This window comes from Corvus hawaiiensis, chromosome 6 (genome assembly GCF_020740725.1).
Source record: "Corvus hawaiiensis isolate bCorHaw1 chromosome 6, bCorHaw1.pri.cur, whole genome shotgun sequence".
Taxonomy (NCBI): Eukaryota; Metazoa; Chordata; class Aves; order Passeriformes; family Corvidae; genus Corvus; species Corvus hawaiiensis.
The window spans coordinates 9,690,490-9,707,073 of NC_063218.1; the positions used below are offsets into that span (position 1 = coordinate 9,690,490).

At 39.5% G+C, this 16,584-nt stretch overlaps 1 protein-coding gene across 2 annotated transcripts in view; it reads right to left on the bottom strand.

The window, feature by feature from the left end:
* Window positions 1-3,234: 3,234 nt before the first annotated feature.
* ASPG (asparaginase) overlaps window positions 3,235-16,584 on the bottom strand; it is a 44,549-nt gene continuing 31,199 nt past the window's right edge. For both annotated transcript variants that reach the window (XM_048307690.1, XM_048307691.1), the window contains exons 13-16: window positions 11,636-11,722; window positions 5,595-5,694; window positions 5,219-5,277; window positions 3,235-3,633 (exon numbers count right to left, since the gene is read on the bottom strand). In XM_048307690.1, coding sequence (XP_048163647.1) covers window positions 5,224-5,277; window positions 5,595-5,694; window positions 11,636-11,722 — 241 coding nt within the window. In that variant the 3' untranslated portion in view covers window positions 3,235-3,633; window positions 5,219-5,223. The remainder of the gene's footprint in view (window positions 3,634-5,218; window positions 5,278-5,594; window positions 5,695-11,635; window positions 11,723-16,584) is intronic.

Here is a 16,584-nt window from a genome sequence, read left to right on the forward strand (position 1 = left end):
GTGCAAATCTCTGCTTTCTGCAGTGTTAAGAGAAGTGCTGACATAGGCCAAGTAGTCCCTATCCCTTGGCAGTATTAGCTGGATCATTAGGAAAAAGAAACAAAGTGGAAGCTGGGTGTTGTCTTTCAAGTGAAGAAAGCTGTAGAATTGATGTCATGTTTGACTTTCAGAGGAGGCATGCATAGCATCTCCTCTGTGGAGAGGCAGCAGAGGTTCCAGCACCAGCATTCATTCCCAGAACATCACTGCAACTTAAAACATTCAACACTGGAAGTAAGTCCAACATTTGTGCAGCAGTTACAAGTCTGACATTATTGATTATGCCTTTGTACTGTTCTATAGTTACTGCTGAAATTGTGTGCAACAGGATGGTCCAGACCTGCAGGAGCCTCTCGACACTCACACAGGTGCAGGCTGGGAGCTTGTGCACTTTCCTAGCATGGCATTTGACCCGGTGGTGATTCTGCAGGGCAAGGAAAACGACAGCCCTGTTGACTGAGGCTGGAAAAGAATAGGAGCCACGGCCATTTCCTAGCAGAAACTAAAATGCCACTTTATGTTCCAATTAAAAACAGAGAGTTAAAAGTATCACAAGCTTTTCTGCACCAAAAAAAAAATCCCAAATAACCCCAAACAAGCAAAAAAAACCCAACACCCAATCCAAAACCCAGAATTAACTCAATCCAGCTTTCACCATGCCATTTCAATGTGTACTGTGTATGAAATACCAAGCACGGATCTGCAGATGATCATCACAGTGCTAGATCTCCCAAAGTGTAGTTGGATGTAGCTATGGAAGGGTATGTGGACATCATGGGTGACTGGAGCTAAAGCTGTTTGAGGAGTTATGGAATGGACCCACAGTTAGTCTTGGCAATGGAATGAGTGTGTTTGCAATACCCATGGCCCTGTACGGCTGCTTAATCAGCAACCCTTTACTGAGCAGAAGATTGTTGGATAAAAAGAAGAGGGTATTGGATCTTTTCAAGAATGATCTGAAGGAGAAAAATTAGGATGTTTAAAAAATTGAGCTGCCTCTGGGATGTCTAGCATACTTTTGCTAATGAAAGACATTCTGCTGCTTACATTTACTGAAACAAATAGATAGAAACAAATAGGAACTATTTTATTCCTTACTAATATTTAGATTTTACTTTTGAGCAATAACTATGCAAAACTTAAGGGTTACTACACACGAATAGATTCATCATAAGACTGGGAGTTATCACAGAGAGTATAATTATGATTATTAAATCACCAGCATGAAGCAAAGGGTGTAGTAGACGAACAAGACAACACAGGATCTCCAAAGAGTTACTGAAGTTCATCTCCAACACTGAGTCAAGAGCTGAAGTTTCTGGCCTTGGTTGGGTGATTCTTGCCACAGCACCCTATACAGAGTTTCTCTTAACACCTGTAGACTGTTAACAGTTCCTGAATGAAATTCTAACATACATAAAAGAGATCCAGTTCTTCCTCAGATAAATACTAAATTTGCATTCATATGTCTGTCATTAAAACACACTGGCCTATTTATAAGGCAAATCACAGATTTTCTAGAAAGTTGCAGGAACACTATCTCAGGCAAGATGAAATATTAATAGGATCTATACTTCTGTAAAGGTTTATCAGAAAGAAGCTAATACTGCTTTATTCTTACCGTAAAACGACCCAAACCATTTTATTTTAGCTTTATGAGCTTCTAACTAAAACTGCTTCCTGGATCACATCTCAGAATGTTGTCCTTCATGTCTTTAGCTGGCTTTTATGCAGGACCAAAATAGTTGGCTATTTTCTTCCCTCTCCTTCAGTTTTACTGTTGAGACCTATTAGTTCAGTAGTTCAAACCAGAATATAATTTTTTGTTTAAAAGAAAAAGTATGTTTTGTACTTTAGATGGATATTGTATTTTAGAAATATAAGAAGTTATTGTTTAGAAAGTTTTCTGTAGATCAGATGAGCCTTTATTGAAAAGTCTGAAGAAAATATTGATGCCTCTGTCTATGCTGCAGTCAATCATTTTGGCACAGAAATAAAGAATGGGTGCTGTTGTGAACAAATTATGACATCTGAGAATAATTAAAAAAGAGAAAATATTACAATGCCAAGAAAGTCACTTGTAAAGAAGATTATATAGGGATTGCCTGGTTCAGTGCATCAACACAGACTATTAATGAGGCAAGATAATTCTGAACACCATAGGAAGAAGAGTCTGTGCATGATTTTACTCCTGATTGAAAAAATTTTCACAAACATTTGCTACATACATCATCAAGTATTTACAGATAAGACACCAAAAAACATGACAAATTTGATGCCTGATTTTTGATGGTAGATCTCATTTACTTAATTCTGTATTCACTTTACTCAATCTAAAGCATGTTCATTGCTATGTAATATCAATAATTTAATAATGAGACAGCATAGTTGTAATTTTTGTGACCATAGTGAAGACGTGCACAACTGTTCACATTAATCAGGCATTTTTATGGTTTTGTTTTGAACTGCAGTGTATACAGCATTTTCTCAGACTACGTGCACAGTTCCCTTGTTTTAGTGTGATCTGATTTGCAGTATACCTTGGGAATCTTTTAATACTAGCAGGCTCAGCAAGTAGTCCTTGCAGCTTTTCTCCATGATAAGAATAGCTGTGGGAAGTTTGAGTAGTATAAAGAGGAAAAAGAAAAAACTATCTGCATTTCAAAGATTCCCTTCAGATGCAGCAGATAGAAAATCCACAGAGTACTGCAGAAGCTGTAGGTGAAATTAAAAGTTGCCATCTCCAATGTATGCATTTGCCTGAAGTATTCCCTCCATTTACATATTCTAGGGCAGACACAGCTGTAAAGATACATATTGCCTTCTTTCTTTAGTCTGAAAGTGTTGGTACTTTAAACTCGGAGTCTGTTAATACTGAGATCCCATTTACAGTCCAAAGAATTACGTGTCTAGCATGTAGCAATCTTGATTATATTCCGGTCAGGATGTGGGAAAGATGCTATTAGAAACAAAACAATCAATTCACTCAGGCAGTCCCACAAACATGCTTTATGGCATCTGCCTCCTACTCATTTCAAGTGAGGGTTTATAGTGACACATTGGTGAAGATTAGTACACAACTGCAGGCAGATGCCCATGACTGATTCAATTGTTTGCACTGACACTCACAATTGCTCTAATTGCAACTGGAGTGATAAAAGTCATTGCAAAAAAACAGACCAAGTGAAATCAACATTGTTCCTCAGAGATTTTATTAGTTGAAACCCAGAAATGCACAATCCACTGTTTTTCCTTGGTATGAATTCACCACAGCATTTCCATTTGCTATGCCTGCAATACTGTCCTCAGTGGTTTAATGCAAGAACATTCAAAAGGCCTCTTTAAAATCAGAACTTGTAACAGAACAGCCTCACTTGTTTAGAAGCATTTCTTTCCAAAAAGTGATTAAAAAATAAAGGCAGCCAATAATTTTTAGATAATCAATGTGATCTTAAATAAAGAATCTTTCTAAGCTGTAGCTTTCCTGTATGCCCCAAGCAGCACTACCATTGTTCCTGTTAAGCCATAATGGCTTAACACCATGAATGTTTCAAGCTGGTATTCCTGATGAGGAGTGACCATCTTCTACAGCCTCTGGAGAAAGAGAAAATGATGTTTAGAACTAGGCAGTATCCAAAACCTTCCTGAGAACAGATTACCCTGTAGCCTGCCAAGCCAGTTCTCACGCGGTGCTGAAGACTTCCTTCAGACCGCCTACACTATTGATGGCTCAGTCCAAAGGAATTATGAGGTGATCCATGGACAACTTGAGGATTTAACACACTCACTCCCCACTTAAAAAAGAAAAGCAATTTTTGCAGACCTATTTCAATAAAAATGGAAATCCCTTTGCAGCATAACTCACATTCTAAAGGTATTTTAGCATTGCCATCCTGACCACTGGAAAACTTCCATTTAAATGCTCAAGACTGTGATTGTATCTAATCCTTCTACATCAGGTAAAATCAAAGAAAACCCCAAAACTTTGAAGGAAAGCAAAAAAATCTGCCTGATTGTGTCCTTCGTTCATTTAAACCAGTCTAGAGTGAATCAATCCAACTGCAGTCCCCACTAACATCTCTCAAATGGGAAACACAAGTGGCCAGATAACCATCGATGCAGCAAAACCTTTAACTACATTTTGTGCTAGTTTTAATAAATAAAGGAGATCATCTCCTCCCAATATTTAAATTGGGATTAGACTTGCCAATATATTGTGTTGCATCAGAAAGGAGCTCTGAGAAATGAAAGGCAAGTGTTTCAAATGCTTCCAGTTACAGCACAGCACTGGAGAAGGTCAAATGCCCAAACAAGTTCCCTGTAGAGAAACTTGTCAGATCCAATGCTCAGAACATGAGGCGCACACGTGCCTCACACGCACAGGGCCAGGGAAACACACCTTGGACGATGGCAGCACAGAAGGGATTCATGTCAGGGACACCCAGGCAGCTGCCTCTGTGGCCTGAGGAAGAGGGGGGCCATGACACTGCCCTGTCCTATGCCCAGAGCTGAAGCAGCCCCTGGGCAGAGCTCTCTGTCACAGAGGTTTCTGCAGTCCATGTGTGGAGTACAACTAACTCCGGTCTGTGACGAATCAGCCACACGTCTCCCATGGTGGCTGACTATATTACACCAGGAGATTTCTGGTGTAGGGTGCTTCATTGAAAGCCAGAAGGAGAGGGCAGGTGGAAATGCTGCAGGTGGCACAGTGGCCCCTCCTGAATGGCTGTGGTGACTACGCAGCTGTCCTGGGGAAGGGAATGCTCCTGTGCTGGGGGCACGGCACCCTGAGAGCCAGGCCTGGCCAACGTGCCCGATAAAAGGCATTTCCTCTCCAATGCAGGCAAGACAGAGGAGCAATTTATTGCAACAGGCCAATGGAACATCACATTGTTGCCCTCGGTGGTTTTCTTTTAGTAGCTCTTACACTCCCAAGTTCAGAACTACACTGTGGAACGCACAAAAAAGCACTTCCAGGTCCAGGCAGAAATAGTAATAAACATTAGCCCCACTCTACAAAGAAGGATTAAAGTATTCAGAGTCAAATCAGAAACCAAGACAGGGACAGCAGTTGAAGCCAGATGTCCCAGGGTGAACCAGGGCTTAAATACAGGATCTCTATTCATACCTGTGCTGATCATACATTTCAGCACTCCAGCATTTGAAAATGAAATCTTACCTTTCTTACTGCTTTTGTCTAAGGAAGTCAAGAACCTCCTTCTGTCCTGTAGCCTCTGCCTGTAAGTAGAAACATGAATAAATCCTGCCATCCTGTGCACCAGGACATGCAAATGCTCACTTGTGGGAATTAAGACTATGTTACCACAAAATAATTAAAATCCAATTTAAATTTTAATTCCTCTAACATAGATGAGAAAATTCTCACTCCAACTATTTATTACTTCACAACAGCACCAGATTTGCGTTTGTAACAAATTCTAATCCAGTTTAGAGTCCACGATGCAACATGTATTTTTCCGAAATTAATATTATCCAAGAGCATGTGTTATTACTCAGCTAGCACACCAAGGGAGCACAGCTGTATGGACACTTACTACTTGTAGGGGATTCCTGCCATCATAACCAGTTTGCTCCAGGTCTGCACCAGCCAGGTACCAGGCGTACAGCCCATCCATATCGCCTCTAGCTGTAAGGCTTGGAAAAGAATAATTAATATTGGTTCTAAATCTTTCAGTTAATTTCAGGGAGTTCCTGGATCCTGTCAATGAGCTCAGCAGGCAAAAGCTGAACCAGGCTCAACATGGCTGCCAGGGTAGAGAGGTAAGGAACACTATTACAACAGCTTTGAATAGCTGAGCAAGCAACACAGCTTGATGAATGAGTTCCTTAAATTAATAGGGCTGTGCTATAAGTACTTACAACAGGCTAGTTTCACATAGTGGGTGTGACTATGACCAAAGGGGAAAAAAAAAGTCACGCAGTTTCATATTTCACAACACAATATTTATCTCATGAAATGAGTTGGGGGGAGGGCAATGGCTAAATCAAGATGCAGCTGAGTGAGAGCACAAGCAGATGTACCAGCAACCCATGGGACGTACTTAACACCACAAAGAAACCCCCTTCACAAGTTTGCATAACTGGGTTTGCTATCAGTAGTTATGACATTAAGTATATTTATGTGATATTATTTGGACAGTAACACAGCTATATTTGTTTTATAAAACAATTTGTAGGATTTAAATGGGCAGTAAGCAAAAAAAGAAAAAAAGCTTTTTAAAGATGACCTCTCTCTGCCACATGTTACAAGCAATAGGGAGGATCTGAATGAGTCCTATACAAACAAGTGAGTTAAAGTTTCCAGAGGAACGCACACCAGATTATTTTTTTGCACATTTTCTGGTAGTCCCATCCACAATACTTAAGGTTTATTTTTAACTCTCATTTTGGCAAAAGAGCTAAGAGCCTGTATATTTGCAAAATCATGCCAGTCTGTACCAAGCCTGAAGACAGGCTGAACTGATGGGAAGGTTGGGAGGATGACCTTCAGTCTTCTCAGGATAGCAGCATCTGTGAAGCTTCAGACCTGAGCTTGCCGTGAGCTTGCAGATTGTTTCAGCAGAACCCTGCTGATAATCTTCAAGTGAGGTTGAATCTCATTAAGAGAGGGGGAACTCTCCCCAACATTATTAAGTTCAGAGTTTGCTGCCTTAACGAGAGCTTGCTGTGGGTGACAGGCACTGTGCTGGCAGCAGGGATGGAGATGGTGATGAGCTCCTGGGGGTGATGACCAAGCCATGCAGACCTGGTGAAGAGTGGAGAAGGCTCAAAGATACAAGGGGTAGTCAGGTAAACTCATGGAAGAAACCATGACAGCAGGGCTGCAACATTCACTTCTCTGCTAGGTGGAAATCACTTCTGTTGTTGATTAAATCGCTTAAGTACCTGAAAATATGTTTTCAGGGGAGTGGAAGCCTTTAATTGCAGCAGTCCCAGAGGCTGGGCACAAAAAGGGAAAGCAGATTGTCTCTGTCTGTGTTCCTCCATACAACCCCCAGGTGACCTACAGCTGAGGCCTTTGGGGGACAGGGAAGTGGTAGTGGGGTACTAAGAGGTTTAACGGCGCTTCAGTCTGGCATCATGAAGGAAAGGATCAATAAATCATGAATGAAAACTGCCATCACAAAGAAAAAAGGCCCCTCAGAAGCAATAAGGAAACAGAGGAAGGCAGAGGAGGTCCAACAGGAAGCTCAGTGGGAGGTTGGTAAGGAAACTGCAGGAAAGGAATGAGCATTAGTAAAGAAAAAGTGTAAGCATTAGTAAAGCAAAGAAATCGCTTAGCAGCCACTTCTGGAACATATGAATTATCTTTGTTTACAAAGGCTAGTCTCTTGCTGTTAACACTGTAAGGTCACAGGCTAAGGAACAAACAAAAAGCCTACCTAGAGAGTTATGAGCATCACCAGCACTGGACAGGAGAGCACTGTATTTGCCAAACAGAATCTCAACGTTCAGCCATGTGCAAAGCAGAAACCACTTTGGTCAAAGATTTTCAGAAATATTACCAACCTACACACACCCAGGGCACCTCAGCTACATCTCTGTAAGCAACAAACAAGGACTGCTGCACTTGAAAATTAACTGCCTAACAGCACCTATTCAGAAAGAGCAATTTAACCCTCACTGCAGAGGTCAAAACTGCGAAGTGGTCTCCTTCCGTGACATTAGAGCAGTCCAAATACACAGAAGTATCTTCAATTTTGCAGCAGCCATTTACCAATCAAGTGAGAACTTTATTCTATGGGTAGTGTTCCCAGAGAACAAAAGGTGATGTAGCTTCTGAGAAAATTTAGATACCACTCTAAATAGAAGATACCTACTATTTACTAGATTGATTATCATCAAGAGCACCACAAAACATTTTCTCCAATTCCAGATTCCCCTAGTCAAGCTGTACACATTTGTATTTCCTTTACACACAGTAACTGTACTTGATATACTCAAATATATACAGGGACCTCTCAATTTACACTATTGGGACCATTGCTCTGTATTTGTCTCAAATGTATTTATGCCACCAATTCCTACTACAAGTGCAACCTCTAAGCAGTGAGTCCATCACTTTTATATAATGAAATGGAATAAAGATAGCTTCAGTATACACTTAACAGAATGTTGAAAACCTGCTTTGTTGATAAAGAACTATCTAACTCATTTTAGTAAACCCTGATACCTTTGACAGCAGATAATCCCAGGCATCCTGCCTATCAGTACTTTTGCATTCAGAAAAAAATATTATGTATTCAGTTCACAGTTTCAGCAGAGCTAATGTAGCCATGATGATGACAGAGCTAAGATACCAATAATAGTGACAGTGCTCTCTGTGTCTCCCACCACACCAACATCAAGCTGCAATTTAAGGGGTGCTCTGTTACTCTCAGGGGACCAGGAGCAAAGCTTGTCAGGTCTCAGAAGGTTTATAAGGACAAGGGCCAATGCAGTTGTATATTTGGGAAGTAAAAAGTAAAGTGAAATGACACATTGGAGCTCCCTCCTGCCTCCTCATGTACTAGGATTTCATCTTTCCCAGGGACACAAAGCTGTGCTTTATCAGCAATTCTCCCTTTTCAGTGTCTATATGAAGTAATCAGGAGAGACTTTCTTTTTTTCAGGTGTGTCATCACCTGGACAGAAGAGAAAATTTTTTTTCTTCTTTTTGTTTTAAGATGAAGATCCTAAAAAAAAGAAAAAAGAAGAAGTCCAGCACAAGGCATGGTTTGCTCTGTCCTGAACACATTTGGGAGTTCTTAGCTTGTATCTCCGCATCTCTCTCAGCTGAGACAGACAGACTTCTTTGAAAGACAGCAGGCAGTAGAAGCTTGGTCCTAATTCCTGCAGAGGCATATTTATTCTTCCTTCCCCAGCCTTACCCCCTGTTTATGTTAAGTTGAAGAGGCATCTTATTCTGAAAGGTGGTGATTTTGAAAGGCTGCATCCCTCTATATCATATCATATCATTTTATGAAGTCTAAGAATATGAAAAAGTAAGCTGTTTTGGCTTTATGCCCCTGTTTAATTCTGTGAAGTACAGACTTGAAGTACCTCTATACAAGCTTTTTTCCTTTAAAAAAAAACTCCACAAATCAACTGTTTACTAACTCCAGAAGCTTTCAGAGTAAGTCTGAGTGTCCCAATTTATCTCATCGTGGTTTGGTTTTTCAGACAGATGACAATACTACTGCAATACAAGAAGATATTCTGACATTTTTAACAGATTACTAACACTGAGATCTCATTTTGAAACAAAGCCATGTACCAGATACCAAACATCAACAAAGTGATTCTGAAACCAGACTAACACCTCTCACTTAAAAAAAGACACCAGCAAATGAAACCATGAAAGATTTAATAACTATGTGCATCTCCACTTCCTACACAAGAGTTCCCACTGATACAGTCCAACCCTCAGTTCTGGCTGGTACTCCTTTCCCTCTCAAACATCACCAATGCCAAAGGAACACATTTATTTTCATTTTATCTCCATAATCTTCCAACTGAACTATTCTATTCTATTCTAAAATCATGAGTCTAAACAGAAGGAGGCTGAGGAGACTATTAGAACACAAAAATCACTATTTATGTTCTTTCGTAACAGTCTGTTTGAGGATTGGTCGGTAGCAAAGAGGGAAAACATACTTATAATTTAATTCAGAGAGAATTGCATGGGAGGAAAAGTTAAGTTAGCTAAGTGCAGGAACACAGAGCTTATCAGAAAGCAAGCAGCTTTATCCTTCTAAACCACAAGAGCTTGACAAATTGCCTTGGTGACAAATTTGGACTGGTAGAAATTGCAGCTTAAGGCACATTAAAAGATAGAAGAAATGCAGGAAAATAGCTCCAGTTAGACAGAGGGGAGATGTTATAAACAGCTGGTTCTACAAGCAGCCTGACCATGTGGACATGTTTACTGCCATGCAGGTGCCAGTGCCTGTAGAGAGAGCTTAAAATAAGGAGTTAAGAGAGAGGACAGAGACATGAGCCAGAACATGCTGGAAAAATGAGTGTATCAGTAAGGTCATCTGAGGACACTGGAGAAGTATCAGAGACATTTTGGCAAGAGGACAAACACCAGCACCTCAGATTTAGTAACTTTTAGGTATCTGAATAATGCTCTGTGGAGTAAGTCCACTTTGTTAGCAATGACTATGCCAGGCCCTCTAAAACAGCAGAGCAGAGGAAGAGCTTCAGCTCTGCAGGAGCAGGGTAGGAACAGCCACTTCAGCACTGTCTCAAAGCCTGACCTCTGCCTGGTTCTGCTCCTGGTACAGGCTATGCATCCTCCCCTCAAGCAGATCCAGGTGCACAATGATCCCTACAAAGCTGTAACAAACTGCATGAGAACCACATTTTGTTATTTTGTTTGAAGTACCCTTTTTCTCTTCCTGATTTTTTCTTCTTTTTTTGGACATATTACTGCCCGGTCAGCTAGCCAAACTGGTTCTGCATGTGCCACCAGGACTAAGCAAGGGGCCAATTTATTTGTAGAAGAATGTCATTCCCTAAACCACTCCTCTTGCCTTTTGGCAGAGGGAAACTGCACAAACCAAGGGTTTAGCTCTGTCCTATCACTTACAGTGCCCTGGGAAGTGCACATTTTGACTCCATGGTAAAAGCCTTATGACCCAGTCTCCTCTGAGCATGTTATGACAATGGAAACACTCCAGCTAGTGTTCCTTAATTCCAGAATTATTCAAAGGACAGAGTCCAGTCTCTACACAGAACACACATAAGCTTTACCTTGACCTTGTTTTGTAGACATTATACAGCACTGGCTGGTCCCTGCAAGTCTCATGGTTTCCTGCCAAGTCCTGATATAAAGGTCAGTACTCAGGGGTTTTTTGTTTGTTTTTCAAAAGAGAGAAGAGGAAATGAAGCAAAAACTACAAGTAATTTTCAGATATACATGAATCTTCTCACAATTTTCAGAGTAATTTGTAATTCAGGACCAGTAGTGGAAAAAATGAAATCTAACATCTATTTCTTTTTATAATACATATCCACATCATTATATATTGAAAGCAAGTTTATTCAAACCAGCTCTAAGAGAATTATATCCTCTTAAAATTAAATATAGTGATGGTGAGCAGCTGTTCACAACTAAATCAAATCTGTCTATTTGATTTAGTTATTTTTAAGAACAATACTATACACTAGTTACAGTAGAAGCCATTCCAATATAAGTGAAAAGTGGACTTTATAACAATAAAAATGATGCATTTTGTGCAGCTTTATTTTTAAGAGAGATGTTACAAAATCATACCTTGAACATCTTCTTTTCACCACTCCTCAGTAAAAGACTTTGGGAAAAAATGGGGTATATATTTGCTTCCAGCTCACTTATCCCCACAATTCTCTCTACTTTGGAACTCTCTTGAGTTATTGGTGCTTTGAAACAGAGTTGATTCTTAATTTCATCACTTCACTTGTTGCCTTACTATTCATCTAGCACAGAAAGAGCCACCTCATGTGCCAGGGACCGAACTGTTTATTGAAAGCTCTCCATTTTTGAGTCTCCTCTGAAAAACCATGCCTCTCCACACCATTTTAGGGCCACCTCACCATGTATCACATTTACCTGCAGAGTATTGTTCCAACGTCCTCCAAGTCATGGCTTGAAAGGTGCGCTCCTGTTTCTCGTAACAAGTTAATCACTGGTATGTGCCTTTATGAAAAGAATAGAAAAAAAAAGAGAAAGTGACTTGACCTGGAGGGGCTTTCCCCCCCCCTGAATCCAGCATTGTCATATACACAAACAGTCAGTGAAAGTTCTTACATTCTATTTTCCACAATCACAGAATCAATGAATCTTTTCCAAGGTGACAGACGCAGTAAACAGAGCTTCCCTCTCTCTCAAAAACTCATTCACACACTAAGCCCAAGGAAGTGTTACGTTCAGCTCTAAAAATGAAAGGGATGCATACCCTTCTCTTCCAAGAATTCTTAGTATGTTTACCTTAGTGCTAGGTTAATTTAACACTAGAAATATTAGTAACTGAAATACATGCAAACAGGGAGAATATTTATTACATAGCATCATTCCTGTATTTTAGAGAATACAATGCCCATATATATCAGAATTAAATAAAACATTATGTCTTGCAGATAAGCAATGAATCTTTATGTTAATGGAGAAGCTCATCGGATTTTTAGGGCTTCAAAATGATGGTAAGAATTCTTATGAACCTCTGTCAAATGTACATCTTTTCCTAACTTCCTCCTCCCAACACCTTTATTATTTGTTTCTACCTGGAGACTTTAGGAGGTCTTTCCTTGTCCTTTATCCTTTGAGATAAAGGGACAAATAGCACTACCAGGCAACACCTACACCTTAGTTAGATGCTCAAGAAACTCTATGGAAAGGCTGCTCTCTAAAGGTACTGTTGTGGGTAGAAAATAACATGACAAGTAAAAAATCTGCAAAATACATTTTTCATAACTAACCTAGTGGAAGGTTTAGAACTAGGTTTGAAAAGGAGGCAACAGAGTGCTCCTCTGCTAAACAACTGATACCGTTTACAAATCAAGCTCCAGAAGAAGCATGATGACCCAGTAGATCAGGAATAGTTTCATAATTCCTATTTTAAGTTGCTACACTATAACACTTCAAAATAAAGAGGTAGGCTTATAATTTAACAGGAAACATATGAGCTTTTCCAACCCATTACCTAAAAGATCATCTGTAGTAATTAAAAATAAAAATATAAGCTCCCATACACTTTCTGCTTAATCAGTTGTTGGTAGCCATGGGCCTTTCCCTTTTTGAATTGGACTAAACTACTTATCTAATCCCTCTGCTTCTTTTTAGGAAACTCCGTCTTCAATCAGAAGTTACTTTACAGTTTTCCATATAAAGCCTCTGTAAGCTTATATGTTTCATATAAGATCTTAAGTTTCTCAACTAACTAAAGAACTGTACACATACTGTGGGAATCACCTTGCTTTTCCAAACACAGGTTATTGACCCTAGGAGACAGATTTTTTTTTTTTTTTTTAATTATACTTTGTTCCAATTGACAGCCAAAAAAAAATATATATTCTTACTTTGCTTCATAGCAAAGCACTGCTGGAACAGCACATACCTCAAGTTTGTTCAGTTATCTAAAATATTTTCTCAGGTGGGTCCCTTATGACGTGGCTCATCATCCACAAGCATCTCCTTGAGCCAGCAAATAATGGCATGGTTTCCTACTTTTCAATCTGTGGTGAAGGATGAATTCTACATGTATGAATTTTTTAATTCTTAGTCTTAAGCCAAACAGTAATTAGCTGAAATGAAATTTGACCTGAAATAGATTAATGTAGAACATGTCTGTTCACTCTCACTGGGTACTGAACATAACATGGGGAGTGTCTGTTTACTGTCCAAGGACTGCCCTGGAGTATTCCTCATTTCCCACCTTATATGGGAAATCACAGCATGAAATGAGCACTTTTTAAAAATAAAAGCTTTGCTATGGGACAGCACTAAAAGATAAAAGGCTGCAAAGCATTTAATGTTGTATGGTATCTTCCCTCAATGTGACCCCCTATGAGGTCTGTATCTCTGGATACCAGCAAAAAGCCAGGTTTTCTCTTCCTGTTGTAACTATTTACTCCTTACTGGTAGGAAGATTCTCTCCAGAATGCCCTTCACATCCCACTCACACCACACAGCTATTACTGCTCTGAGTGGGACTCTGTAAATCTTTGGTATAGACAGATTCAGGATTATTTACCCAACTCAATTAATACAGCAAATTTAAACAAGGAAAAAAAAATAGTGGCTTGAAATAAATTAAATTTTTAAGCATTGTAACTGATAGTGTTTACAATAAATGCTTAAAGTAAAGCATTTCTAAACAGAAGTACAATGTCCTGATGAGCCATTCAAAGTCACATTTCTTGGTACAGTGGGAAGAAGTGCTGTGCACTACTGCTTGTTAAAGACAGGGCAAGGGAGAGGAAAAGTAGGGACAAAGAGTAATGCAAAGTTTAAAAGTGTCAGATTTAGTGCTGTGGCTATGAAGTGCAGATCAGTCCAAGAAAGCAAACAGACCACCTCTGACATTCCCACCACTCAACATGGAAACTATGTGGGAGGCAAGTTGCACTGCAGCTTGTTCCTACTTGCACCCAAACGCCATCTACATTCTGAACAAACTTAAGCCCTCTCCAGAGCACCACTTCTGCTGTCTTGTACCTACCACAAGGGCAATATTCGTATCTCAAGAGGCTGGCTGTGAATTTTCTGATACTGTTATGTCTTAGGCACATGAGAGGTATTTGTCTTTAGAAATTGTTTCTTGAAGTGCTGCTCTCCTGTGGCTTTACAAAATCCTCATAAGGGTTACAGCTGAGCTGATCTGAAGTTCAGGTGATGTCATGAGCCACAAACTTCTTGGGAATGGCTCAAACACAACTCCTGTTCTAAGGTTACAGCACGAAACAAGAGCAGAGGAACTGCTGGACAGTCAAAGCTCAAGGTGCAGAGGGACGCCAACATCCCCATGTCAGCCCTGGCTTGCACAGCTCTGTGCCCAGTCTAGCCCCACCTGATAAGCATTGTCACCTGTGAGCTGTTCCTGACCCTCCCTTTTCCTAGTGTGTTCTGTCACCAAACTGTGGCTCTTGGTCAGACACAGGCTGTAGAAATAATATTATTCTGCATATGTTACTTGAGATAGCCTTTTGATAGTATCAGTTATTCATTCCTCTCTGAAGGAAAAAACAAATAGACAAAAGGTGTTTCTAGTGTCTCCTACCTGCTAAGTTCCATTGTTGATAGCACTGGACATTAAAACTTGAGTATATACTAATGTTTTAATATATTAATAGCAAAACATCTGAAATGGTGCAGTCTTCAATGTTCAGCACTATGAGCAAAGTTTGAGTTCCAGGTAAAGACATCCACACTCTTACCAGTTCATGAGGGCTCTGGATTCACAGGAATCCAGATTCTGTACAGTACCTATCATCCCAGGCCCTCACCTGGCAGACACTTATTAAAAGTGAATCAACTTCAAAAGGGATGAATCATACATGTGAAATTAACACACATGTAAGAGTTTGCAGGATTGGGGCCTTAGGGTGCACACCTTCCACCAACTCTCTTTAAAGAAATGCAGATGTAATGTATATCCAAACTTGACTTGCTTCATTCTTTTTCATGCTTGCTCCCCTAGCAACCAGAATGGTTATGGCAGGATCAGCTTAGTTTCACTTGTTCGGTTTTCTGCATGGTATCAGTGGGAATTTCATGCTCAAACACTGTAAGACAGGCTTCAGTGTGCTTTTTGGAGTCAGTGGTGGTTAGATTTTCTCTCTGCCTTAGATTTCCTGAAGTAATGTAAATGTAACCTTGCAAAATATCAAGTATTTAAATTCACATTTACGTGGGAGGTAATTTTACTACCTCTAATCTGATGTTCTCACAGCACTGTATGAGCAACTCCCCATTTTCAACCTTTTACCACTGCTCTACAAGTAAATGGAAGCACTTTTACTACTTAAAATATACACAATTTTTATTCAAGACATTTTCCTACTTAGAGAGTTTCTATTATTAAAAGAATATTATTCTATTGTTTTGAAAATGAATTATCCCTTGAGGGTGCTGTAAGAAATTAAAGGAATGCTACTTATTTTGATATGTCAAGCAACTGGCCTAAATTAACAGTGGTCTGTTTAGCTTCATGCATAAAGTGAGTGAGACTACAGGCAAATTGCAGAGTTACAAATGAAAAAGCGGAAATGCAGTAGTTTATTTCTTGTTTAGAAAGAAACAAAGAAAGAGTCACTTCAAGTCAAAAAATTTAAGAGACTATTATTGACATAAATCAAGTCACTGATCTATCACTTGACAGTGCTATGTTAAGAAGCTTTTATGAAGAGACATAACTCCTGATCATCTTTACAAATTATTAAATGGAAGAGAGAAATCAGTCATCATTATATAGGTTTGCATGCTGGTTAAAAGGCAAGCCACTGAGAAATGTAACATAAAAAGACTGGAAGAAAGCTATTTTTAAGATGAGTGGATACTGTATTGCAGTTAAATGCCAATTAAACAAATATTAATTCTCAGAAAATGGGATTAAGCTGATGCAATGATCAGTAAAATTGAGAGAGTTACAATATTAAACAGTTTCAGGCGTTGACTACTCATTATCATCAGTTTTCCCCCCCACCTCTTTCCTCTCTGCCACTTTCTATCAGGATAATCTCTTCACTTTCAGCTTGCAAGTGTTTAATAAATAGAATTTAAATATTTGTGTAGCAGAAATCTTTTTAGTGGGTATCTAATTGCACACATATACAGATGTCTGCTCCTTAGCATTCTCCTTTATATGCTTACCAGTATGAAATGCAGTATGAGCACACAGCAGATCATAAATACACATTTATGAGATTAGTTCTAAGTCAACTCTTCCTCTCATTCCAACAGTAGAAACAAAAAGAGAAACTGAAAATGGTTATGGTGCAGTTTCCTTTTACAATTCCCTGCATCAAAATGGGTGTGCAGTTTTAAAGAGTTTAAGAGTCATA